Source organism: Salmo salar, chromosome 23 (assembly GCF_965601325.2).
Source record: "Salmo salar chromosome 23, fSalSal1, whole genome shotgun sequence".
Classification (NCBI taxonomy): Eukaryota; Metazoa; Chordata; class Actinopteri; order Salmoniformes; family Salmonidae; genus Salmo; species Salmo salar.
In genome coordinates, this window is record NC_138313.1 from 40,472,586 (window position 1) to 40,498,802 (window position 26,217).

The window sequence follows — 26,217 nt, forward strand, 5'->3', positions numbered from 1 at the left end:
GTTATTGTAACCCGTGCATGGTTAGTTTTCTGAGTGCCGTGTTTTGTTCGCCTCAATAAAGGGCTCCGTTTGCTCCGCATTTCTGCTCTCCTGCGCCTGACTTCCCTGCAGCCAGTTACGCACTCCTTTACAGTTTCCTTGAAATGTACAGCTGTGTGTCATCCGCATAGCAGTGAAAGTTAACATTATGTTTTCGAATGACATCCCCAAGAGGTAAAATATATAGGGAAAACAATAGTGGTCCTAAAACTGAGTGGAGTCACAAGTGGAGTCTCAGTGCTATGATGGGGTCTAAAACTAGACTGAAGCATTTCGTATACATTGTTTGTCTTCAGGAAGGCAGTGAGTTGCTGCGCAACAGCTTTTTCAAAACATTTTCAGAGGAATGGAAGATTCGATATAGGCCGATAGTTTTTTATATTTTCTGGGTCAAGGTTTGGCTTTTTCAAGAGAGGCTTTATTACTGCCACTTTTACTGAGTTTGGTACACCTCCGGTGGATAGAGAGCCGTTTATTATGTTCAACATAGGAAGGCCAAGCGCAGGAAGCAGCTCTTTCAGTAGTTTAGTTGGAATAGGGTCCAGTATGCAGCTTGAAGGTTTAGAGGCCATGATTTTTTTCATCATTGTGTCAAGAGATATAGTACTAAAACACTTGAGTGTCTCCCTTGATCCTAGGTCCTGGTAGAGTTGTGCAGACTCAGGACAACTGAGCTTTGGAGGAATACGCAGATTTAAAGAGGAGTCCGTAATTTGCTTTCTAATGATCATGATCTTTTCCTCAAAGAAGTTCATGAATTTATCACTGCTGAAGTGAAAGTCATCCTCTCTTGGGGAATGCTGCTTTTTAGTTAGCTTTGCGACAGTATCAAAAAGAAATTTCGGATTGTTCTTATTTTCCTTAATTAAGTTGTAAAAATAGGATGATCGAGCAGCAGTGAGGGCTCTTCGATACTGCACGGTACTGTCTTTCCAAGCTAGTCAGAAGACTTCCAGTTTGGTGGGGCGCAATTTCCAGTCCAATTTTCTGGAAGCTTGCTTCAGAGCTCGGGTATTTTCTGTATACCAGGGAGCTAGTTTCTTATGACAATGTTTTTAGTTTTTAGGGGTGCAACTGCATCTAGGGTATTGTGCAAGGCTAAATTGAGTTCCTCAGTTAGGTGGTTAACTGATTTTTGTCCTCTGACGTCCTTGGGTAGGCAGAGGGAGTCTGGAAGAGCATCAAGGAATCTTTGGGTTGTCTGAGAATTTATAGCACGACTTTTGATGCTCCTTGGTTGGGGTCTGAGCAGATTATTTGTTGCGATTGCAAACGTAATAAAATTTTGGTCCGATAGTCCAGGATTATGAGCAAAAACATTAAGATCCACAACATTTATTCCATGGGACAAAACTAGGTCCAGAGTATGACTGTGGCAGTGAGTAGGTTCGGAGACATGTTGGACAAAACCCACTGAGTCGATGATGTCTCCGAAAGCCTTTGGGAGTGGGTCTGTGGACTTTTCCATGTGAATATTAAAGTAATCAAAAATTAGAATATTATCTGCTATGACTACAAGGTCCGATAGGAATTCAGAGAACGCAGTGAGGAACGCTGTATATGGCCCAGGAGGCCTGTAAACAGTAGCTATAAAAAGTGATTGAGTAGGCTGCATAGATTTCATGACTAGAAGCTTTTTTTTTGTAAATTGAAATTTGCTATCGTAAATGTTAGCAACACCTCCGCCTTTGCGGGAGGCGCGGGGGATATGGTCACTACTGTAACCAGGAAGTGAGGCCTCATTTAACACAGTAAATTCATCAGACTTAAGCCATGTTTCAGTCAGGCCAATCACATCAAGATTATGATCAGTGATTAGTTCATTGACTATAACTGCCTTTGAAGTGAGGGATCTAACATTAAGTAGCCCTATTTTGAGATGTGAGGTATCACGATCTCTTTCAATAATGGCAGGAATGGAGGAGGTCTTTATTCCAGTGAGATTGCTAAGGCGAACACCGCCATGTTTAGTTTTGCCCAACCTAGGTCGAGGCACAGACACGGTCTCAATGGGGATAGCTGAGCTGACTACACTGACTGTGCTAGTGGCAGACTCCACTAAGCTGGCAGGCTGGCTAACAGCCTGCTGCCTGGCCTGCACCCTATTTCATTGTGGAGCTAGGGGAGTTAGGGCCCTGTCTATGTTCGTAGATAAGATGCAGCAGTCTCCCCATTCTCATCTGCCCTGTCTATGTTTGAAGATAAGATATAGCAGTCTCTCCATTCTCATCTTTCAACTGTTCGCTAAAACAATTGTGCGGTGGCCACTTTGTTATTGTTTTAACTGCAGATTGCCCCTTTAAGTCTGAGCTGTTGTATTGTATAAACAGTTGGTCAAGTTTTTCAACCAGTCTGCTAGTTTTTTATGTGAGATTCATTCATTCATTCATTGTCATAGTATCGGTTTCAATCGTTATAGCAGTCTCGATAGCAGCAGCCACAGACGCAACAGCCATAAACGTGCCCCCTGTCCAGGCTGAATCCACCACCGTGGGTCACCAGGCGTCTGCCAAGAAAATGCGTCGTCACGCTGAGGTCCCAGGCCCTCTCCCTGTTGCCGTGGTGATCATCTATAGGACCCTGGGACAGCTACTGCCTGAGAACTACGACGTTGATCGCAGGAGCCTGAGGTATTGTTTACCACTGGGAATGCTGGGTTTGGTTTTTGCCTAGTTTTCCTTGTGATATATGTTTTTATGCTACCTCACTATAGGCCAGGGATGTGGCTATAGGCCAGGGATATGCAACTTTGAAGGGCTGCAGTGGCTCACGGGTCTGTGTACCCACATCCACACCTAGCGAAACAAAACATTTTAGCGGCCCTCTTGACAGCGGAGAGAAAAAAGTATTATTTAATTTCCTGCAATTCTTAAAATGTTGCCATGGGCGTAGAGAAAAGTGTGCAGTTTTAAAGCAAGTTTACTGCAATTCTACACATTTTGCCATGGGGCGGACAGAAGATTTAGCAATTTTTTTATAACAAATTTCATGCAATTCTATACATTTTGCCATGGGGCGGACAGAAGATTTATAATTTTTTTTATAACAAATTTCATGCAATTCTACAAATTTTGCAATGGGGCAGAGAGAAAACTTTGCAGTTTTTAATATGATAACTTAGTGAGAGTGGCTAACAAAATCAATGGGGCCCTCCGATTGGTAATTTGACCATGATTACTACAAGTTTAGATAGCTGGCTAGACTACTGTATCAATCAACAACAAAAAATGACCTGACATGGGCTAATTGAGTGACTGTCAGTGACTAACATACCAAGAGAAGAACTGCTGATACACAACCACATTTTTTTTTTGGGGGGGGGGGGGGGGGGCACCATTTTCCCTGCTATAGGTCCTTGTGGAAAGTCACTCTCGACATGAACATCTCTTGTATGACTAAAGTCAATGTAAACATAAATGTGTGTGTGTGTGTGTTTAGACTCCCCAAGCGGCCCATCATCAACACACCTATTGTGAGCACTGTGGTCTACAGCGAGGGGGTGCCTCTTCTGGCACAGCCCATCACACTCGAATACACACTACTGGAGACAGAGGAGAGGACCAAACCTGTCTGTGTCTACTGGAATCATTCCATCCCGTAAGGAAAAGCATACCTATCAATACTCTTAATCAGATCGTAAATTTAGAATGGAGTTTAGCTTGATTATGTTCAAGAACATACAGTATCTGTCAAAAGTTTGGACACACCTACACATTCAAGGGTTTTTCTTTATTTGTACTATTTTCTACATTGTAGAATAATAGTGAATATAACAAAACTATGAAATAACACATATGGAATCATGTAGTAACCAAAAAAAGTGTTAAACCAAAATATATTTATATTTTAGATTCTTCAAAGTAGCTACCCTTCGCCTTGATGACAGCTTTGCACAATCTTGGTATTCTCTCAACCAGCATCACCTGGAATGCTTTTCCAACAGTCTTGAAGGAGTTCCCACATATGCTGAGCACTTGTTGGCTGCTTTTCCTTCATTCTGCAGTCCAACTCTTCCATAACCATCTCAATTGGGTTGAGGTCGGTTGATTGTGGACCAGATGGGATGGCGTATCGCTGCAGAATGCTGTGGTAACCATGCTGGTTAAGTATGCCTTGAATTCTAAATAAATCACTGACAGTGTCACCAGCAAAGCACCATCACACCTCCTCCTCCATGCTTTACAGTGGGAACCACACATGCGGAGATCATCCGTTCACCTACTCTGCGTCTACAAAGACACAGCGGTTAGAACCAAAAATCGTAGATTTCCACCGGTCTAATGTCCATTGCTCATGTTTCTTGGTCCAAGCAAGTCTCTTCTTATTATTGGTGTCCTTTTGTAGTAGTTTCTTTGCAGCAATTCGACCATGAAGGCCTGATTCATAAAGTCTTCTCTGAACAGTTGATGTTGAGATGTGTCTGTTACTTGAACTCTGTGAAGCATTTATTTGGCCAGCAATTTCTGAGACTGGTAACTCGAATGAACTTGGCCTCTGCAGCAGAGGTAACTCTGGGTCGTCCTTTCCTGTGGCGGTCCTCATGAGAGCAAGTTTCATCAAAGCACTTGATGGTTTTTGCGACTGCACTTGAAGGAACTTTAAAAGTTCTTGAAATTTTCCGTATTGACTGACCTTCATGTCTTAAAGTAGTGATGGACTGTCATTTCTCTTTGCTTGTTTGAGCTGTTCTTGCCATAATATGGACTCGGTCTTTTACTAAATAGGGCTATCTTCTGTATACCACCCCTACCTTGTCACAACACAACTTATTGGCTCAAACGCATAAAAAGGAAAGACATTCCACAAATGAACTTTTAACAAGGCACACCTGTTAATTGAAATGCATTCCTGGTGACTACCTCATGAAGCTGGTTGAGAGAATGCCAAGAGTGTGCAAAGCTGTCATCAAGGCAAAGGGTGGCTGCTTTGAAGAATCTCAAATATAACATATATTTTGATTTGTTTAACAATTTTTTGGTTACTACATGATTTCATATGTGTTATTTCATAATTTGATGTCTACACTATTATTCTACAATGTAGAAAATAGTAAAAATAAAGAAAAACCCTTGAATGAGTAGATGTGTCCAAACTTTTGACTGGTACTGTAAATCATATAAAACAATATCTATTTTGGGTCCAGATTTCAAGGAACGGGAGGCTGGTCTGCCAAGGGGTGTGAGCTGGTGTTCAGGAACAGCACCCACATCAGCTGCCAGTGCAGTCACATGTCCAGCTCTGCTGTGCTCATGGACATCTCCAAGAGAGAGGTACCACCCCGAGCCCCCTACCAAACATTCAGTTATGGTGACTCAGCTTATGTTAACTTCTATTATTTGATCTTACCCCTGGCCGTGTTTACCTCCTCAGCATGGAGAGGTCTTGCCCCTGAAGATCATCACCTACACCACGGTGTCAGCCTCGCTGGTGGCCCTCCTCATCACCTTCCTCCTGCTGGCCATTCACCGGAAGCTCCGCTCTAACCTCCACAGCATACACAAGAACCTGGTGGTGTCAATCTTCCTCTCCCAGCTCGTCTTACTCTTCGGAATCAATCAGACTGAAAATGCGGTGAGGCACACAACCCTGAGGCACACCCGAAATACACTTTATTTTGTCTTATTGCATTATTATATACTGTTGACTTGTCAATATACACTACATGACCAAAAGTATGCTCGTCGAACATCTCATTCCAAAATCATGGGCATTAATATGGAGTTGGTACCCCAATTCTCTGGGAAGGCTTTCCACTAGATGTTGGAACATTGCTATGGGGACTTGCTTCCATTCCGCCACAAGAGCATTAGTGCAGTTGGGCACTGATGTTGGGCGATTAGGCCTGCACGCAGTCAGCGTTCCAATTCATCCCAAATGTGTTCGATGGGGTTGAGGTCAGGGCTCTGTGCAGGCCAGTCAAGTTCTTCTACACCGATCTTGACAAACCATTTCTGTATGGACCTCGTTTGTGCACAGGGGCATTGTCATGATGAAACAGGAAAGGGCCTTCCCCAAACTGTTGCCACAAGGTTGGAAGAACAGAATCGCCTTAAATGTCATTGCATGCTATAATGTTAAGATTTCCCTTCACTGGAACTAAGGGGCCTAGCACGAACATGAAAATCAGCCCCAGACCATTATTCCTCCTCCAACAAACTGTACAGTTGGCACTATGCAATGGGGCAGGTAATGTTCTTCTGGCATCCACCAAACCCAGATTCATCTGTCGGACTGCCAGATGGTGAAGCGTGATTCATCATTCCAGAGAATGTGTTTCCACTGCTCCAGAGTCCAATAGCAGCGAGCTTTACACCACTCCAGCGGACGCTTGGCATTGTGGTGATCTTAGGCTTGTGTGCGGCTGCTCAGCCATGGAAACCCATTTTATGAAGCTCCCGACAAACATTTATTGTGCTGAAAATTGGTAGTGAGTGTTGCAACCGAGGACAGATGTTTTTTTGAAGGGATGTCCACATACTTTTGTACATATGGTGTACCTGCAGTCTACCCCCCCTACCCTTCTCGCCGGGGAAAGGCCATTCTGTGCCATATCTGCCAGTGCACCAAGGCCATTTTCTAGGGCACCAAGGCCATTAACCAAAATAGCCATTTAAATTGATTTGAAAACCAAAAACAGTAGCTATTCTGTTAAGAAATACATAAGTGTATGTAAATAAATAATTAGCCTACATGTCAAAGTGCGTAGGTGATAGCCTATGCGTATTGGCTACAGCCTGCCCTGTCCAGGCCAATGCTGACATGAGGAAGGCTAGTCCCCCTTGAGTACATTTTAGTCATTTAGCAGACACTCTTATCCAGGGTGACTTACAGGAGCAATTAGGGTTAAGTGCCTTGCTCAAGGGCACATCAACAGATTTCTCAGTTAGTTGGCTCGGGGATTCAAACCAGCAACCTTCCAATTACTGGCCCAACACTCCAAACAGCAGTGCTAAGTGGCTTTATCTTTGATAATAATAGTTCTGTGTCTGTTTGGCAATGTGTGGATTTGGCCTCAGCCATTGCATTGTGTTCTGTTGTTATAGATTAGCAGTTACTGAACCAGACTTAGTTCACAGACAGCTTAATTAACAATTAGCACAGTTGGCTTTCAAAACAGTGGCTTTAATCATCTTTCCCTACCTCTCTGTCCCTCAGTTCATGTGTACAGTGGTAGCCATCCTGCTACACTACTTCTACATGTGTACGTTTGCCTGGATGTTGGTGGTGGGCCTTCACATCTACCGCATGCTGACTGAAGTCAGGAACATCAACCATGGCTGCATGAGGTTTTACTACGCCATTGGCTGGGGCATTCCTGCCATTATCACCGGTGAGTGAGAGACACACACACACACACACACACACATGCATGCAAAGACAGAGAGGGACACTGATGCATTGAAACAACATAATCTGGAAGCACATGCTCACTGTGTGTAATTTTCTTCTCTTGTAGGCCTGGCGGTAGGGTTGGACCCTGAGGGCTATGGGAACCCAGACTTCTGTTGGCTTTCTGTCCACGACACACTCATCTGGAGTATCGCTGGGCCCATCGCTATAGTAGTACTGGTGAGTGTGTATGTAGACGCTGTTTATTTGTTGGACTATACTGGATTGGTTCTGGCCAGTGGATTATATTATTCATCTCCATCTCATGTATCTCCCATAGGTCAACATTGCTTTATTCTTCATGGCCGCCAAGGCCTCATGCGGAAAAAGACAGTGGACATTTGAGAAGACTGGAGCAATGTGAGTACTTCGAGACAGGATAACCATGTAGAGTTAGAAAATAGTTAGCATGTAGCATACCATGTTGGCTGGATTCCATTCAAAACAATAACAAACATTTCCTCTCTAGCTGTTCCCTACATGTAGCCTTCCTCCTCCTGTTGCTCCTCAGTGTGACCTGGCTCCTGGGCCTCATGGCGGTCAACAGTGACATCCTCTCTCTACACTACCTCTTTGCCATCTTCAGCTGCCTTCAGGTACTTGGCTTTTTGACTTGTCAAAAACAGTGCTTCAAAAAGCCTTACTGTGGGTATATTTATCTGATGTGCAATTATCCATCTCTCTCTCTCTCTCTCTCTCTCTCTCTCTCTCTCTCTCAGGGTGTGTGCATATTCTTCTTCCACTGTGTTTTCAACAAGGAGGTGAGGACCAACCTAATGAACATCCTCACAGGGAGGAAATCCATAGTGGAGGAGCCTACTGCCACCCACTCCACTCTCCTCACAGTGAGTACACATCAGTCCATAGTTAAGTGTATTATACCTGTAGATTTATGTTGAGAAATTAGTTATGAGTTGTATCGGGCGGCAGGCAGCCTAGCGGTTAAGAGCCCTGGGCCAGTAACCGAAATGTCACTTGTTCGAATCCCCGATCCGACTAGTTGAAAGATCTGTCAATGTGCCCTTGAGGAAGCCACTTAACCCTAATTGCTCTTGTAAGTCACTCTGGATAAGAGTGTCTGCTGAATGACTACAATTTAGTTTATTACTTCTTTGTGTCCCCAGCGTTCACTGAACGCTAAGCATTCGTACACAGAGGAGGACAGTCTGTACCGCACGGCCATCGGAGAGTCCACTGCCTCCCTGGACAGCACAGTTAGATCAGTCCGCAGCTTCAGCAGAAGCCAGGCCAGGTGACTTACTGGGTGGGAACTGGGTTCTACTTAGCTAACAGATTGTGCCGGGCTAATGTGATGCTCTATTAGCCATTACAGGATAGGTGCTGTTTGGCGTAGCACAGATCATTTTCTATCAACCTTAACTTGGCGATACTTCCTCAATTCCCAACATGGAAGACAACCAACGTCTTCTAAACGTCCATGTCTAGTTGCAGGGACTTGGTTTGAATTTAGAAAATTCTCCATGAAGTAATCCAACAATGTGTATGCCGCCATCTTGTCTATTTCAAATCTTCTCTCATTGATCAAGACAGGTGATTGTCATCATGACATGCGTTACTTTGGGGTGGACCCACCTGTCTCAATCAATGAGAGAAAATTTGAGATAGACAAGATGGTGGCGGACACATTGTTGGACTACTTAAAGTGGAACATACAGCGCCTTAACTACTTTGCAGATATCAAACAAACAGATAATCATAATATCAGTCAAAAATATCAAATGTCCAGTATATACTAAAAAATCTACTTTATAAGAGGTTTAAAAAATAGGCTCTATTTGACAAAGAAATTCCATGATGTAGAGTATGGCATTGTTGGCCGAATAAATTACATTTGTTGGTAGTCCCAAAAATATTGCTCTCAGGTTGTAAATCACAGCTGTCCAAGTATATATTTTGCTGCCTCCACCCATTCGGGATGCACTTTTTCAGTTTCAATTACTCAATATTTTGGATATAAACTTACGAATTTAACTAAGGCATGCATATCGCTTAGTTGTCAATCAAATGTATTTGGCATCGATCAAATGGGCGGGCAGGCATTTTCCATTCAGTTGTCACAACGTGGGTTGGGACAAGCATGCATTTGCTGGCAAGCTGCAGAAGGTGAGCAGGCTACTATTCCCCATTGTTTATCAGTGAAAATTTTATGGCCAACTACAAACGGAAAAAAATTCAGAGAGTTTATCTACTCTTGCCTCATTAGATTTTAGCTCATCCCTCTCTGGCTAACATTATATGTTTATCGTAGGGAGGGAGAATAACCTACCTGTTCATGGTTGTCTGATCAATAGGACTGTAAAGTTCCCAAATGTAAGAGGACACCCTTGGTATTTAAATATTTGCAGAAATCCATTCAGGTGTATTTTCCATATTGTAAAATGTAAAAAAAAAGAAAGAAAAAAAAAAAGAAGTGTCATATTCTTTCTGGGGGTGTATGGGAACACATTTTTATAAGATGTCATGTTGATAAAACCCTGTCCGTTCCACTTTAGTGGAGAATTTTTACATTTAATTTAATAATGGAACATTTTCTAAATTCAAACAAACCCCCTGCAGCTAGACGTGAAGCTTTAGAAGACATTAGATTTCTTCCAAGTCGAGAATTGAGGAAGTATCGACAAGTTAAGGTTTGTTGAAAATTACATTTTCTATGTCAAAAAGTACCTACCTAATAACACCCCATCAGCCAGCTGGAACAGAGTAATGGTCTGACTAGGCAATATTTTTAATGGCTAGGTTCTACTTAGGTTTGCAAAACTCCAGTAACCTTCCCAAAATTCCCAGATTTTTCATGATTTTCAAGATTCTGGATTTCATGCTTATTCCTTCCTGATTCAGGGAATCTTCCAACCAGAATTTCTGGAAAACCTGGGAATTTTAGGAAAGTTAATGGAATATCGTGACCACATTTCATACTCAAGTTATTATTTCTGTACTCATCATGTCTCCTTCTTCCAACAGGAACGACTCAGGGCAGAAGCGCACGACATCCTCCGGCTCAGCCAAAAAGAGTTCCCATGGGGAGGGAGACTCCTCCATCTTCCTCTGCAAGCGCTCCAAGAGAGATGGTACAAGTCCTATATAGTTACATTGAGTGTCATCAAATTTGATTGGTTACATACATGTGTTTAGCAGATGTTATTGCGGGTGTAGCGAAATGCATGTAACAGGGAATATTAATGCATCCGAATGTCTCAATAATTTACGTGCCATTGGCTGCTCAGGCCTATAGAGTGGTGAGGAGAAGGATTCTACCGTGTCCGGAAGTGAATTCACCATTCATTTTCGGGATTCAGGGTTCACTCATACACCGTTTTAAGCTTTGTTTTACTATTGACCGTTTCAGCTGATTTCGGGATTGTATATCGATTCGCTCTTAAATATTAGTCGTCTGATGTATTTGTTTCAGTCTCTGAATTGTTTAATAAAACTTTTCGCGACCAGCTCTTGATATCAGGGCATAAAAATATAATTTGTCTCCTGAATTAGCCTAGCATGCATAGCGTACGGTGCCTTCAGAAAGTATTCACACCCCTTGACTTATTCCACATTTTGTTGTGTTACAGCCTGAATTCAAAATGGGTTAAATAAATTAAATCATCGCACCCATATACTGTGTACACAATACCCCATAAGGAAAGTGAAAACATATTTTTAGATGTATTTATTTTTTAATTAAAGACATAAATATTTCATTTACATAAATATTCACAACCCTGAGTCAAAATATGTTAAAAAAGTCAAGGGGTGTGAATACTTTCTGAAGGCGCTGTATACCTGGTCCGAGCTCGTTTTCCCTGACTAAACTTGCTGGCTAGCTGAACTATGCTAGTTTTAGTCCTCATTGCTAAACTTCATAAATACTGTACCCTCAACTTCAAAACTCATTTGCTAGCTATACTGTCATGTAACTAAGAAATTTGCTGGAAAGAAACTTGAAAACTATTGTCTTGTTGAATAGTCATGACTGGTTCGAGCTATCTGTTGTAAGACAATGGTGGTGAATTATATCATTGCTACGCAGATCCAAGTTCAGTTTTGAGATTCACCAACGTCACTAGCGTAGGGTTAGCAGGACGTTTCTGACTGGTCTTGGAACTGTGACAACGGGCAGCCTCTCCCCACTTGGTTCGATGGGATATGTAGGGATTTTGCCAACACAGCCAGATATGCAAACAGTCTTGTACCCTTAACCGTTTGTAAACTGACTATCATATTGGTTGATTAAATCAGACTTTATTAATATAATGAGTAATCTAGGAATGTCCCAAGTTAATTGACACGAGAAAACGCAAAAATAGCAACTAATCAGAGTCCTAATGAATACAATGAATGGCTAAACTATTTCCGAACACTACGGGTCCGCGGAGCACCTCCTCCTCACCACTCTATAGTTCAGAGGTCAGAGAGTAAGTTATAGCTCCTGTGTTTCCATGGTAACAGATTCAGACTCAGACAGTGAGCTCTCGGTGGATGAGCACAGCAGCTCCTATGCCTCGTCCCACTCCTCAGACAGTGATGATCACAGAGGAAGCCGCAAGCATAGGTGGAACAACGAGAGACTGTCCGAGCACAACACACCCAAAGGTAACGGGACTCATGTTCAAACACACACACACATTTTGCATTTGCACATACACGCGCACACACACACACACACACACACACACACACGCACACGCACACCTCATATATTTAAAAGTGTTTATTTTTCTACTGTATCTGAAGTGGATACTGTGGCCAATCACGTGAAGCCCTACTGGCCAGTGGAGCCGCCGACAGCCAGTGAGAGCGAGGAGCCCTGCGGGGTGGAGTTGCTGCGTGTGGAGACCAAGGTCAACGTGGAGCTCCACCAGGACAACAAGGTCAACAGGGAGTCCCTCTCCCAGAATGATAGTGCCCCTCCCAGCTCACCTGACTGCAACCAGACTGAGAAGAGAAGGGGTGAGCGAGCGACAGAGAGAGAAAAAGAGAGAGTCGTCACTAGCTTCCATAGCCGCAAAGTCATAAACCCTGCCCATTTCTACAAATTGTATTCTTAAATTCTATTTGAAACCTAACCCAATCTTAACCACACTACTAACCTTAAAATTTATATTTAAAAGCACATTTTTGTAGCAAATGTTTACCTCTGTAGTTCACTACCTCTCTCAGGAATATCTCAAATGAAATATCTGATTGAATCAACATGTCAAAATTCTAATCTAGTACCTAAAATGTTATTCCTATCCAAATAAGTTGCATGTGTCTGTTTGTGTGTGTGTGTGTTTTCTTGTATGACTGACTGGGGTTTGTGCATTCACCCTCTGCGTTTGCAACCAGGCATTCTGAAAAACAAGATCACCTCCCCTCCTCCCCTGACTGACAAGAACATGAAGAATCGCCTGCGGGAGAAACTGAGTGACTACAACCCCCACCACATCTCCACCAGGACTACCCCAGTCCCCCCGTCTCCCGTCTCCTCCCATCTACGCCATGTAATCGGAGGCAACGGGGTCCTCATCAAATCCCCGCCTCGCCCGCCCGTGCCTCCGCACCTTCCGTTGTCTCCATGGGACCTGCACAATGGGGTTGTCATGACAACGATGAGGACGATGATGTCGCCATTAGCCAATGGGGTCAACGGGGTTCAAGACGCCCAAGACTCAGACTCCGAGTGAGTGTTTACGAGATATTGGTGGCCATGTTGCATTTCTAACAGATATGTTGGATAATACGTCAGTCACTTTTGACTTTAGCAACTCTCTCTGTCTCTGCCTCTCAACAGCGGTAGCAACGAAATCTCAATCTGACCTGGAGAGAATTCCAGATAGACAACCAGCTCTCAAGGCAAGAGGGGCTACAGCGCCGATACCATGCGTGCAGTTCAAAGGTCACTATGGGACCCCTAAGCTCCTATGGAGACCAGTGTTAGCCCAGACAGCTGCCTGCCTGAGAGAAAAGGGGAAGAATGGAGAGAGCCTGAGAACTACATCTCCCAGCATGCAGCAGCTAGTTGGAAAAACAAAACAATGCACTTCACGGCACGGCTACCAAGTGGCGCTGTCTGTAGTTGTTCATTGCGGGAGGCAACTGACAGCAGGTTGGGATTGAGGACTTTTCTAGGACCAGATGTGTCATGATGTGATATTGACCTCATGAATCAGTAAGACATTCACCAAGTGCCCAGCTGTTTGCCCACAGAGACAGAAACGTCCAAAAAACAAATCAATGTATTTGGTCCGTGTAATTACTTTGTAGATATTTTGTATTTTTACTTTTTGGACTTGTTTATAGGAGAGGAATAACTAATCTGTACATTGTAAGTAGTGTATTGTAATGTCATATTATTGGGAGAGCATGTGTAGATATGACAGTCAACAAGGTTTTTTACAGCTGTTTACAAATTTGGCACATTTTAAGAAAACAAAAATGCTGCCATCCGCAGCATGTAAAGTACTCTCAGTCTGAAAATACTCTACTGATAATATGATTTTGAAGTATTCAAACACTCACATAGTAATTCTAGTAATACAAAAGCCATCTTAAAATAGTAATTCTAACATAGGGAGGAGACATGTTCATCTCCGTATTACAGTGAAGGTCTTGTCCATTCCAATTGTGTCCTGATGGTTGAATGAGGAAAACGCACTGAAATCTTAATACTTGCATTACAAGTTCCAGTAAATGGCAGAGTAATATAGAAATCAATTGCTACTCTTGAATGTTAGTAGAAAACAACGGTATGTGCCTTTTGATTATTACCATGTTGTCTCATTGTAACCCTTTTCACATTGTGCTTCTGAGTTTGTGTAGATCCTTATATTAGTCCTACACATCATCTCTGGAGATCCTATCACCAAGTGTTCAGCCAGTAACATGTCTGTACTCTGATTTTTAACTCTTTAGAATAGTATGTTGCAGTATTATTTCAGTCTGCCTCCACAGAGCATGGTGTCTAAACCCAAGGTAACCAAGGTAACCACTATTACTAGTTTTAGTACTGACCTCCCCATCCTCATTCCCCTGTTGAGCTGTAAACACCAGTGTACATGACCTAGTTATAATACTGTCATCCCTCAGTCCTCCTATTTCATGTTTATAGATGAGCCATATCTCTTTAAAGCTGATATTGTGTCAGACACTGGAATCGTTATTGTAACATACACATATTTATTTTTTGTGAAAAGACACTGTCAATCAGACTTTAGGAACACTAAAATAAACCACATTTTGATTTTCTTCCTTACTTTTTTTTTTTTTTTTGTGTTTCTTGTGTCATTAAGAATTGATAGGTATATGACATATTTGTATGTTTTCAGAATGGCCTGTCAAGAGGTTTGGATAAAGGGTAAACAAGAAATGTGCAAGCATTTAGGCTTTTTTCAAACAGACATTTTATTCAATGGCTTCTCTTATTTACATCAGTAAAAAGCAATATCTAGTAACAGGACTCGTTGATACGCCTCATGCTCATGAGCCTACCCATAGAGCCCATCTGACTGAAGTTTCTGTACTCTCCAGGCCTCATGTACATCATCCTGCCTCTGTACTGGGGCTGCTCATACATGAGCCAGTGGCCGTCCATAACGTTGCAGGACATGCAGTTGTTCATGCGGTAACGATCCATGATGCTGTCACAGTCGTCCATCATCTCGTGCATCTGACCTCCAAAGTTCTCCCTCTCGTAGATCCTCATCCTGAAAGATCCTCTGTGCTGTAACATGATGAACAACATGTTTTAGGGAGAAATCTGCACAGCTCAAAAGCTCTGGAACCATCCCCCCAAAAAATGTTATGGAGTATCATTGGTTGTAGACAAATTGAGTAATGGACATAGATCAAAAAAGCTAGAAGAGGTGACAAACTGAACGTTTTTGTGCTTACCATGGGGATCATGCGGCAGGACCTGATGTCGGTCATTCCCATCATGCGCTGGTAGTCAGAATACTCTCCCCTCTTCATGAACCACTGGTTTCCCATGTAGTTGGGGCGGTCGTACACCATGAAGCAGCCACTCTCAACCCTGCAGGACTGGCAGCGGCTTAGGTAGGAGGACATGTCAGGGCAGTCGCTGCTGCACTCATAGGAACGACCCTGGAAGTTCCTGTCCTCGTAGAAGGTGATCTGAAAATAAGCAAGAATCATTAATATTCCCCATTTAAACATATAAAAACACATTGCTACATGTTAGGCCTTGCCCAATCCCACTGACTATCAGGTTTCTGGGATTAAGGTTGCCTTGTGCTCTGACACTAGAGTACTAAAGTGCACTCAGTCTAACAAGCTAGGAACATTTATATTAATAAATACACTAAATATAATACTTACTCTGCCGTTCATGTTCATGCCGGTGGAGGTCATTTTGTCTCTCTGTGCTGCTGCTGCTCTTGCTGGGGAACTGTTATCCTACTGGTTTAAAACCTTTCTTTTTATACCTGTGAACCCCATTGTACTAACCCCTGACTCAGCAACATGGAATAGAGGGCCATAGAGCACCGAGGTCTGTCCACATGTCCAGGGACACGGGTCTCTCAAAAGACTTTAAAAATGCTGTTTCTCTCAGAACAAAGTAACAATGAGCCTTTGTGAAAGGGTTAACAACAGTGATGTAGTGCAGGGTAAACACCGTTAATGCACTTTTTTTTTATTTTGCACGAGCGTTTACCCAAATTTTGTAGAAAAATGCATTGAAAGCATAGGGACTGTTACTTCTCTAATCCTGAACAGCGATCAGCGTTCTGCCACCTATTTTTTCACCACTACATCACTGGTTAAAGGGATAGTTCAGTCAAATAAAAAAATTACGCATCGGTTTCCTTAACCTGTAAGCACTATATAGACAAGGTCCGACAGGAATCCATGCTTCGGTTTAGTTTCCTTGGTACTGTTTCCACATGCTAACGTTTTGGCATGTCTGGCACAAATCCCATTCAATTAATGGGACCGATATTAGAATTTTTCACACATCATGTCCAAAGCATCTGAAAGTGTCTAAACTTGTGAAGCTCAACAAAGTCACTAATGCTTTGAACATGGGTGAAAAATTCTAGTATCGGTCCCATGTCTTGAATGGGATTTGTGATTTTGTGCCACAAATGCAATTGAGCACAATTGGTAACTAACTATCAGGTTACCAGTGGTACAAATTGGTGCTTGTTTCAATGAATCTAAAATGAAGTATTTTATCCCAGTTAGTGTAGCCTAATTTAACAAAGTCTTGGGTCGTTGTCTCAATCAACACTATGGACATGGTGGCCAAATAGTAAAACAGAGAGCTCACATTAGACACTTGTAGAGAGAAAAGGGTAACATTTTTAATCACAGTGTTGACCGATGGAAGGATACAAAAATCTTCACCTTTTCCTCATTTGCATTGTACCAGCAAGCATCACATAGTATCTCACACAGCATCGTAAAAAAAATCCTAAAACTTCCTAAAACTCTTGAGGAAGACTATTGGCGGAGTCTGCTTTGCTTATGAGCTCCACTGAGTAATATTATCAATAGAAATAAGTGCTTTGAAGAACTTAAGCAATGTGCATTGTGATACAAAGACAGTAAAACAATATCAGCATAGTGGCTTTACATTTAATCAATCACAGCTGGTCTGTAAATCTATGACCTATGTCCAGAAACACCCCTTATATCCATAGTCCTTAGGCCTTTATGGTCACTTGTGTAGATGGCTAGGCAGAACCAATACCGTCATTGATTTAACCAATCCTGTTCTTTAGGGAGTAGAGGTTGGTTTTGGACTGGGCCCATGCATACACTATATATAACCACATAGTTAGAAAAAGGGGAAATCGCCTCATGGGAAAAACGTTTTCCTGATCCTATGATAGAAGCATCACAGATAGGCAGTATGCACAGCATTACATGAACTACTTTCTATAGAACATACATTAGGGAAACAACAAACAGTAGGGAGACAGTTCATAATGCGTAACCTCCGAGTTACTGAGAGAGGAGCTGAGTTGACAGACTGACGTGTGAATGGGAATTTGCTATTGCACAAAGTGGGTTTTAACAGCGGAGGAGGACCACAGGCTCTCACAGCAGTTTCGCAATCATTTCTCATGATCATAAGAATATTTACACCAACCATAATAAAACATCAATAGGAGAATTTAAAAAGCTACAGTGTAAAAACCTAAATGCATCCGGTGCATTATGCAGAACAGGGTATAGGAAGCACAACAGTTCTCACGAAAATCCTCATTTTAAACTTGTTTAGATATCAACATTATCTGGAGTGAAAGGTTAACATTTGACTTTGAAGATCTAATATTAAATAATATATTCATAGGCCTATTGTCAGGAAAGTTCTCGTTTCCTCTAAAACAGTGCATTGTGCTTATCCTGTCACGTAAAAAGGAATGTATTGTAATGTTTTAAAAATTGTATAACTGCCATAATTTTGCCGGGCCCCAGGAAGAGTAGTTTCTGCCTTGGCAGCAGCTAATGGGGATCCATAAAAATACAAATACAAATGTATTACACCACTTATTGGAGACTTGAGAGGGCACAGAAGAGAGGGGAGGTTGTTTCGTATTACATGTTTTAGGACAGTTATTTTGGGTGCTGATCCTATACCTAAAGCGGGAGATACATTTCAACATAACATTGGTCTCATTTAACAATAATCTACATCTGCATTACATTATTATATTAATATATAAACCTTTGATTTCAATTACAAAGGTATGGCACATTCAGTTTAACCACACATAATTTCTTAAAACATTGGCATTACAATCATAAAAAGAGAGTACCGTAATTTCCGGACTATTGAGCGCACCTGAATATAAGCCGCACCCACTGAATTACATTTTTATTTTTATTGTGAACATAAATAAGCCGCACATGTCTATAAGCCGCAGGTGCCTACCGGTACATTGAAACAAATGAACTTTACACAGGCTTTAACGAAACACGGCTTGTAACAAAAATAAATAGGCTTTAACGAAACACGGCTTGTGACAAAAAAATTATAATTTGCAGTAAGCTATAGTTGTCTTTTTGCACTGAGTCAATTCCTCACGCTGCTGTTTCCAACGTCTTATCATCGACTCATTAAGACCAAGCTCCCGTGCAGCAGCTCTATTTCCTTTTCCAACAGCCAGATCAATCGCCTTCAACTTGAAAGCTGCATCATATGCATTTCTCCGTGTCTTTGCCATGATGAGGGTGACAAAATGACTACCGTAATCAGAATGATGGGAAGTTTGAGAGCGCTCGATTTAATCTAAACAGTAAACAAAAAAGTTGTTTGACCTTAAGCCGTTCGGCAATTTCATTGGTCTAATGAAAGCTTCATGCCGCCAAAAAAACTGAGCACGTCACAGAATGTGTTTTTTTTATTTTTTATTTACATTTAAAGCGGGAAAAATCCATATATTAGCCGCGTCATTGTATAAGCCGCGAGGTTCAATGCTGGGAAAAAAGTTGCGGCTTATAGTCCAGAATTTACGGTAAGCAGATATTCGGAAGTAGCAGCAATATACAAATATGGAAATATAAGAATTACATCTCTAAAATATAATTTGATGTACATTCCATTATTGGTCTTTGGATGGAATTTGTGCATCCGTTCCTCTCAACAAACCGTTATCTTTCATGTTATTTTTCCAACTATCATAAAACGTGACCAAATAAATACTAGAAAACCAGTTTGATTTGAAAAAAGACTACAGTGTAAGGCAACATGATCAGTGCAAGTGAACAATCCCTTTTCTAAACCCTTCTCTACAGGCCTGTCTGACAGACGGGAGGATGGGAGAGACAGAGCAGTGGACGTGAGGCCTATGTGTTATGGTAGCCATTCTTAGCTGTATCTTTCCTGGGTTCTACGTTCTCGTAGATGCTGAGTGCAGCCGTGTTCTGGTAGATTAAGTCCACGTTGGTTCCAGTTCTGGATCGGATTATGTCTATGGCACACTGGTTTAGGAACAAATACTGGTCCTGTAAGACAGTAACACAATATAGTTCAATATGATGAAGCAAACTGACCATTCAGATGTCAAAACATTTCACCTAGAGACCACATAAGCCTCCATTAGCATAACTTCCACTTTTAACAACAGGGATGGATTTTACAGTAAGCCTTTAATTAACCCCCAAACATGCTGAAAAGTAGAACAGTGACCTCGGTCTGAACCATGAGGGGCCGGTGCATGCGCAGGTCGTGGATGGTGCCGTACACATCCACCATACTGTCCCTCTCTATCTGGAAGATCAGCCGGTCGATGGCTATGAAGGTACCGGTACGACCCACACCCGCACTGAGGGGAGAGAGACAGAAAGAGAAAGAGGGAGAGAGATGAGAAAGAAGTAATGTTAATTTACTGTTCAAGCCAATAACACTTCTTGAAGTTAATTGTGAGAAACTGTGTGTTTACCTGCAGTGGACGACAGTGGGGGAGTGGCGTGAGTACTGGTCCATGTGTTCTCGGACCAGGTGTCTGAAGTTGATGAGCAGCTCCGTGGTCTCGGGGACGCCGTGGTCCGGCCAGGCTGTGAAGTGGAAGTGACGCACCGAGCGTGTCTCTGCTGTCCTCACCTGTCAGCCAATCATATACACAGAGACCGTCCCTGATTACCATTAATATATGTGTAACATGTAATGCCCTCTTCCAGGATCCGATTCACAGAGTCGCAGTAAGATAAAAAAAAAAATTGACATATTTTTACGTCTTTTGTTTATAGGGAAGGGATCGTTTTTCCCAGAGCCATGTTTTACCCACTAAGTAGCTGAAGAGGAATACATCAGTAATATTTGTTTCACTCATTATCACAGGAACTTACATTTTTTACGTCAAAATCCCTGATGGTCCAGTCTTCTAGGGGGATTTCAGAGGTTGTTGTCACGGTGATATTCTGAAAGTGCTTGGTCTCAGATGGCCAGTATTTCTCACATTTCACCTGAGAGGAGAGAGGTGGGTGTGTGAGTGTTATGAATTGGGGTAGCTTAGTGCAGTTCTTCTCAAACCTCTCCCCTGGGAACTCCAGACAATTCACAATACTACACCTGATTCAAGGGCTTGTGCATAAGTCGATAAGTGGAATCAGGTGAACTAGAGTAGTTCAAATACATGGAATGTGTACAAACTAGAGTCCCAGAGGAGAGGTTTGAGAAAGGCTGGTTTAGTCAGAACAACAGATTTTTACCATGTCAGCTCGGGGATTCAATCTAGCAACCTTTCGGTTACTGGCCCAACACTCTACCACTTGGCTATCTGCTGGTATGCCTTTTGGGTTTTCTGTTTCTGTAAATATGATCATTTTGGTTTTCTATTTCTGTAAATATGATCATTTTGGTTGTCTGTTTCTGTATATACAGTTGAAGTCGGAAGTTTACATACTCCTTAGGCAAATACATTTAAACTCTGTTTTTCACAATTCCTGACATTTAATCCTAGTAAAAATTCCCTGCCTTAGGTCAGTTAGGATCACCACTGAAATGTCAGAATAATAGTAGAGAGAATGATTTATTTCAGCTTTTATTTCTTTCATCACATTCCCAGTGGGTCAGAAGTTTACATACACTCAATTAGTATTTGGTAGCATTGCCTTTAAATTGTTTAACCTGGGTCAAACGTTTCGGGGAGCCTTCCACAAGCTTCCCACAATAAGTTGGGTACATTTTGGCCCATTCCTCCTGACCTAGCTGCTGTAACTGAGTCAGGTTTGTAGGCCTCCTTGCTCATACACGCTTTTTCAGTTCTGCCCACAAATTTTCTATAGGATTGAGGTCAGGGCTTTGTGATGGCCACTCCAATACCTTGACTTTGTTGTCCTTAAGCCATTTTGCCACAACTTTGGAAGTATGCTTGGGGTCATTGTCCATTTGGAAGACCCATTTGCGACATAGCTTTAACTTAGCGACTGATGTCTTGAGATGTTGCTTCAATATAGCCAAATAATTTTCTTTCCTCATGATGCCATTTATTTTGTGAAGTGCACCAGTCCTTCCTGCAGCAAAGCATCTCCACAACATGATGCTGCCAACCCCGTGCGTCACGGTTGGGAGGGTGTTCTTCGGCTTGCAAGCCTCCCCGTTTTCCTCCAAACATAACGATGGTCATTTATGGCCAAACATTTCTATTTTTGTTTCATCAGACCAGAGGACATTTCTCCAAAAAGTACGATCTTTGTCCCCATTTGCAGTTGCAATCCGTAGTCTGGCTTTTTTATGGCGGTTTTGGAGCAGTGGCTTCTTCCTTGCTGAGCGGCCTTTCGGACTTGTTTTACTATGGATAGAGATACTTTGTACCTGTTTCCTCTAGCATGTTCACAAGGTCTTTTGCTGTTGATCTGGGATTGATTTGCACTTTTCGCACCACAGTACGTTAATCTCTAGGAAACAGAACGCGTCTCCTTCCTGAGCTGTATGACGGCTGAGTGGTCCCATGGTGTTTATACTTGCGTACTATCGTTTGTACAGAAGAATGTGGTACCTTCAGGCATTTGGAAATTGCTCACAAGGATGAACCAGATTTGTGGAGGTCTACAATTATTTTTCTGAGGTCTTGGCTGATTTCTTTTGATTTTCCGACGATGTCAAGCAAAGAGGCACTGAGTTTGAAGGTAGGCCTTGAAATACATCCACAAGTACACCTCCAATTGATTCAAATTATGTCAATTAGCCTATCAGAAGCTTCTAAAGCCATTACATCATTTTCTGGAATTTTCCAAGCTGTTTAAAGGCACAGTCAACTTAGTGTATGTAAACTTCTGACCCACTGGAATTGTGATACAGTACATTATAAAGGAAAAAATCTCTCTGTAAACAATCGTTGGAAAAATGGCTTGTGTCATGCACAAAGTGGATGTCCTAACCGACTTACCAAAACTATAGTTTGTAAACAAGAAATTTGTGGAGTGGTGGAAAAACGAGTTTTAATGACTCCAACCTAAATGTATGTAAACTTCCGACTTCAACTGTATGATCATTTGGCGTTTTACATTTCTGTAAATATGATTATTTTCTTTTTTTTCTGTCAATATATATATATTTTTTCACACCCTCATCTGTTTCACCTGTCTTGGTGCTTGTCTCCACCCCCCTCCATGTCACGTCCTGGCCAGTATAAGGTTAATTGTTTTTGTAGTTTGGTCAGGACGTGGCAGAGGGTATTTGTTTTATGTGGTTCGGGGTGGTGTGTTTGTGTAAAGGGGTGTTTGATTTAGTATTTCCGGGTTTTTGGTTGATGGTCTATGTGTTTGTAGTCTATGGTTAGTCTGGTGTGTGTGTTTCTATGTTTGGTTAATTGGGGTTGGGACTCTCAGTTGAAGGCAGGTGTTGTCTATCTGCCTTTGATTGAGAGTCCCATATATTAGGGTGTGTTTGTGTGTGTGATTTGTGGGTGATTGTTCTGTGCTTAGCCGTGTGCCTAGTCAGACTGTTATTGTCGTTCGTTTTTCGTGTTTTGTTATTTTGTATGTTCATTTTGAGAGTAATTAAAAATCAAGATGAGCATTCACGTACCTGCTGCGTTTTGGTCTTCCATTTCTACCAACAACAAGCGTGACACTCCAGGTATTGCCAGTTGCCGCCTAGGGCTAGAGCAGGTTAGAGTATTGAGCTATTAACCGGAAGGTTGCAGGATCGAATCCCTGAGCTGACAAGGTAAAAATCTGTTGTTCTACCTCTGAGCAAGGCAGTTAACCCATTGTTCCCTGGGTGCCAAAGACATGAATGTTGATGAAGGCAGCCCCCTGCACCTCTCTGATTCAGAGGGGTTGGGTTAAATGCAGAAGATGCATTCAGTTGGACAACTGACTAGGTATCTCCCCTATCTTCTCATTATACCTCTGTTGCCAGTTCGTCTTTTCTTACCGGCGGTCTTTCCGGTTTCCTAGTTTTTCCCGGTTCTGACCATTCTGCCTGCCCTGACCCCGAGCCTGTCTGCTGTCCTGTACCTGTCTGACTCTGACCTGATCACGAACCTCTGCCTGCCCGGACCCCGTGCCTGTCTGCTGTCCTGTACCTGTCTGACTCTGACCTGATCACGAACCTCTGCCTGCCCTGACCCCGTGCCTGTCTGCTGTCCTGTACCTGTCTGACTCTGACCTGATCACGAACCTCTGCCTGCCCTTGACTTGCCCCTTTCCTGCCCCGTGTTTCTAATAAATGATCTGAGAACTGTACTATCTGCCTCCTGTGTCTGCATCTGGGTCATATCCTGAGTCCTGATAAATTTGGGATTTTCTGTTTCTATCAATATGATTATTTGGGATTTTCTGTTTCTATCAATATGATTATTTGGGGTTTTCTGTTTCTGTAAATATGATCATTTGGGGTTTTCTGTTTCTGTAAATATGATCATTTGGGGTTTCCTGTTTCTGTAAATATGATCATTTGGGGTTTTCTGTTTCTGTAAATATGATCATTTGGGGTTTTCTGTTTCTGTAAATATGATCATTTGGGGTTTCCTGTTTCTGTAAATATGATCATTTGGGGTTTTCTGTTTCTGTAAATATGATCATTTGGGGTTTCCTGTTTCTGTAAATATGATCATTTGGGGTTTCCTGTTTCTGTAAATATGATTATTTTGGTCACCATCTTTTGAACAACAACCTGCTTGGGCTGGCCGACTGAAGAGTCAAGACCGAGCTGGTCTTGAATCTGTTAAGTGTGCTGTCTCGTGTGTGTGTGTGTGTGTGCGCACACGTATATCTGTGTGTCTGAGTGTGTGTGCGCACACGTATATGTGTGTGTCTGAGTGTGTGCGCGCACGTGTATATATGTGTGTATGCACTCACTCGTCCCTGTTCATTACAGCGTGTCAGCATGACCAGAGTCTGGACGTTCTTCTCCCAGATCATCCTCCAGAACTCATTGACGGTGATCGGCAAAGGACCTTGGGCCGCAATAAACTCCTTCCTGGAGTTGTAACCCTGGCAAAGGACACATATTGACCCAGTACGTAAGCATCTACTACAATCACCATCTAACTTTCCTAAACCTTTTCATACTTGTCTGTATCTCCTGGTTAATGTGAGATGGATGTGATGTAACTGATTCAATACTACTAACTCTAGCTATAACCTGACAATGAAGACCTATATCTGAGTCTTAATTGAAGTTATCTAGCTATATCGATCATATTTGTGAAATAACTCCAGAGCTGAAGCGCAGAGTGTCGGAGAAAGCTGATTATGATGAAGATGATGATGATGACAGGTCAGTATTTACCGGGATGTAGTTAGAATTGATGTAGTCGTCGAATGGACTCCCATGGATGGACAGTTTCACTCTAGAGGAATCATCTGGGATGTGGGAAAGAGGAGGAATGAGGATCGATAGAAATGAAAGAGAATTCCTGTCACTCTGCCCCAGTGGCAGCCTGTCATCCAGAGCCCCACCTGTTTTGAGCCCCACAGCTTGGCTGTTTAGCATGTTATTTTGGCATTAATACGTGTCACATATTAGTTTGCAAACAATGTAAAAATATATATATCATTGAGTTAATAAAACTGCATACAAACATGGTCTCTTTTTTGTTTTCTTGAGTATTGCAGCTCCAAAATGCTGGTGTTCCAGCCTAGCTCAGTCCTTTCTGTGGTGGTGGTGGTGGGGCAAGCCAGCAGAAAATACGGAGCATTGCGCTGTGATTGGCTCCGTGTTCTGTCACTCATGGGGACACTACGTCACCCCGAAGTGTTAGGGGAGACCTCGAAAATTCTAGCCCTTTGGCTTCTGACATAGAGTTACATTATAAGTGCCCATCCAAGAAGGCTCAAGGTTATTGGCCACAGATAAAATGACGTCAAATCACGTTATATGTACAGTAGCTTTGATTGGACTGATCATGTCAACATACTTTCAAAATCTTAGCTAACGGTCATGATCATGAATCAAGTCGACAATCTACTGGCAAATCCTTTTCAATCGTTGTCATATGAAGAGAAATAATGAAGAAAAATTATAGATAAAACGTATTGGTGCTCATCGGCCATTGGACATAAACATTACACAACAAGTTGGAAATGGCAAATTCAACAATGAGGAAGTGAGCACAGCACAACAATGTAAGTCCAAAAATGTATTGTATGCTGCTGCATAAATTATGTAATATACCAGGGAGATATGTATACTCTAGCTAAGAAAGTAATAATGTTACAAAGTCTATATTGTGTAGTAAGCTCTTAGTAGCCCATGTGCCTCACGCTAATCATTTGGTCCCTTTTCTGACTTTGTGGTGCACATGTAGCCTATAGTCAAACTCTGAGCTATTGAATAAACAAAGGAGTTAGTTAGTCTGTTCGACAATGAGGATGGAGGATTGGTTATGATTAGCAATGGTAGCTGTGGCTAGCTGTGGCAGGAGGACAGGGGCCATTGTCATGGAGACAGGGGTCAAGGGTCAGGGGTTATGGTAGACTCACAGGGAAGCACGTTGTTGTAGCGGTTCTTCGACTTGTTCTCCATGGCCTGAGCGCTGATTTTAGCTTGGGCTGTTCCCACTGGCTTCAGGTCCTAGAAGGAGAGGGAGATATTAGGCCACCAGGCACCAGTAGCGAACAAGCAAACACAGGCATATTTACCGAATACAGAAAATCAACTGCTGCCTGATGGAATATCCATATCATGTGTATGATTGAATAAATAGCTTTATGTTTTACCTCAAACTCCTCGGCGAAACCACAGTTGGAGTCTGCTTTCTGCCTCTTGTAATAAGCCTCGTAGTCCTCCACCCTCACGGCCACGCTTCTGCTCATAGAGACACAGGAGACTAGCATTAACACAAACACATGCGTGACACCAAGCAACAGTGCTGC

At 42.3% G+C, this 26,217-nt stretch overlaps 3 protein-coding genes across 4 annotated transcripts in view; 1 reads left to right on the forward strand and 2 right to left on the reverse strand.

The window, feature by feature from the left end:
* Nucleotides 1-14,677, forward strand: part of LOC106584596 (cadherin EGF LAG seven-pass G-type receptor 1) — a 91,471-nt gene extending 76,794 nt beyond the window's left edge. Inside the window, exons 21-35 of one of the 2 annotated variants that reach the window (XM_014170067.3) lie at nucleotides 2,462-2,669; nucleotides 3,478-3,636; nucleotides 5,183-5,309; nucleotides 5,410-5,610; nucleotides 7,195-7,369; nucleotides 7,496-7,608; nucleotides 7,709-7,788; nucleotides 7,898-8,024; nucleotides 8,148-8,273; nucleotides 8,553-8,680; nucleotides 10,411-10,517; nucleotides 11,893-12,036; nucleotides 12,178-12,393; nucleotides 12,772-13,105; nucleotides 13,217-14,677. In XM_014170067.3, coding sequence (XP_014025542.3) covers nucleotides 2,462-2,669; nucleotides 3,478-3,636; nucleotides 5,183-5,309; nucleotides 5,410-5,610; nucleotides 7,195-7,369; nucleotides 7,496-7,608; nucleotides 7,709-7,788; nucleotides 7,898-8,024; nucleotides 8,148-8,273; nucleotides 8,553-8,680; nucleotides 10,411-10,517; nucleotides 11,893-12,036; nucleotides 12,178-12,393; nucleotides 12,772-13,105; nucleotides 13,217-13,241 — 2,270 coding nt within the window. In that variant the 3' untranslated portion in view covers nucleotides 13,242-14,677. Of the gene's footprint in view, nucleotides 1-2,458; nucleotides 2,670-3,477; nucleotides 3,637-5,182; nucleotides 5,310-5,409; nucleotides 5,611-7,194; nucleotides 7,370-7,495; nucleotides 7,609-7,708; nucleotides 7,789-7,897; nucleotides 8,025-8,147; nucleotides 8,274-8,552; nucleotides 8,681-10,410; nucleotides 10,518-11,892; nucleotides 12,037-12,177; nucleotides 12,394-12,771; nucleotides 13,106-13,216 lie in introns of both variants that reach the window. The other variant, XM_082968109.1, reaches the window with a different exon arrangement.
* Nucleotides 14,678-14,801: 124 nt separating this feature from the next.
* On the reverse strand, nucleotides 14,802-15,860 carry LOC106584597 (gamma-crystallin M2). The gene is made up of 3 exons (XM_014170068.2): nucleotides 15,760-15,860; nucleotides 15,316-15,555; nucleotides 14,802-15,145 (listed from the first exon to the last, which is right to left on the reverse strand). The coding sequence occupies exons 1-3, from the start codon at nucleotides 15,790-15,792 to the stop codon at nucleotides 14,870-14,872; spliced, it is 549 nt and encodes a 182-aa protein (XP_014025543.1). The 5' UTR covers nucleotides 15,793-15,860; the 3' UTR covers nucleotides 14,802-14,869.
* An 860-nt stretch (nucleotides 15,861-16,720) lies between these two features.
* LOC145850485 (receptor-type tyrosine-protein phosphatase eta) lies at nucleotides 16,721-26,176 on the reverse strand. The gene is made up of 8 exons (XM_082968116.1): nucleotides 26,062-26,176; nucleotides 25,825-25,915; nucleotides 24,632-24,705; nucleotides 24,199-24,333; nucleotides 20,239-20,355; nucleotides 19,833-19,993; nucleotides 19,580-19,715; nucleotides 16,721-19,395 (listed from the first exon to the last, which is right to left on the reverse strand). The coding sequence occupies exons 1-8, from the start codon at nucleotides 26,155-26,157 to the stop codon at nucleotides 19,237-19,239; spliced, it is 969 nt and encodes a 322-aa protein (XP_082824242.1). The 5' UTR covers nucleotides 26,158-26,176; the 3' UTR covers nucleotides 16,721-19,236.
* Between the last annotated feature and the right edge of the window lie 41 nt (nucleotides 26,177-26,217).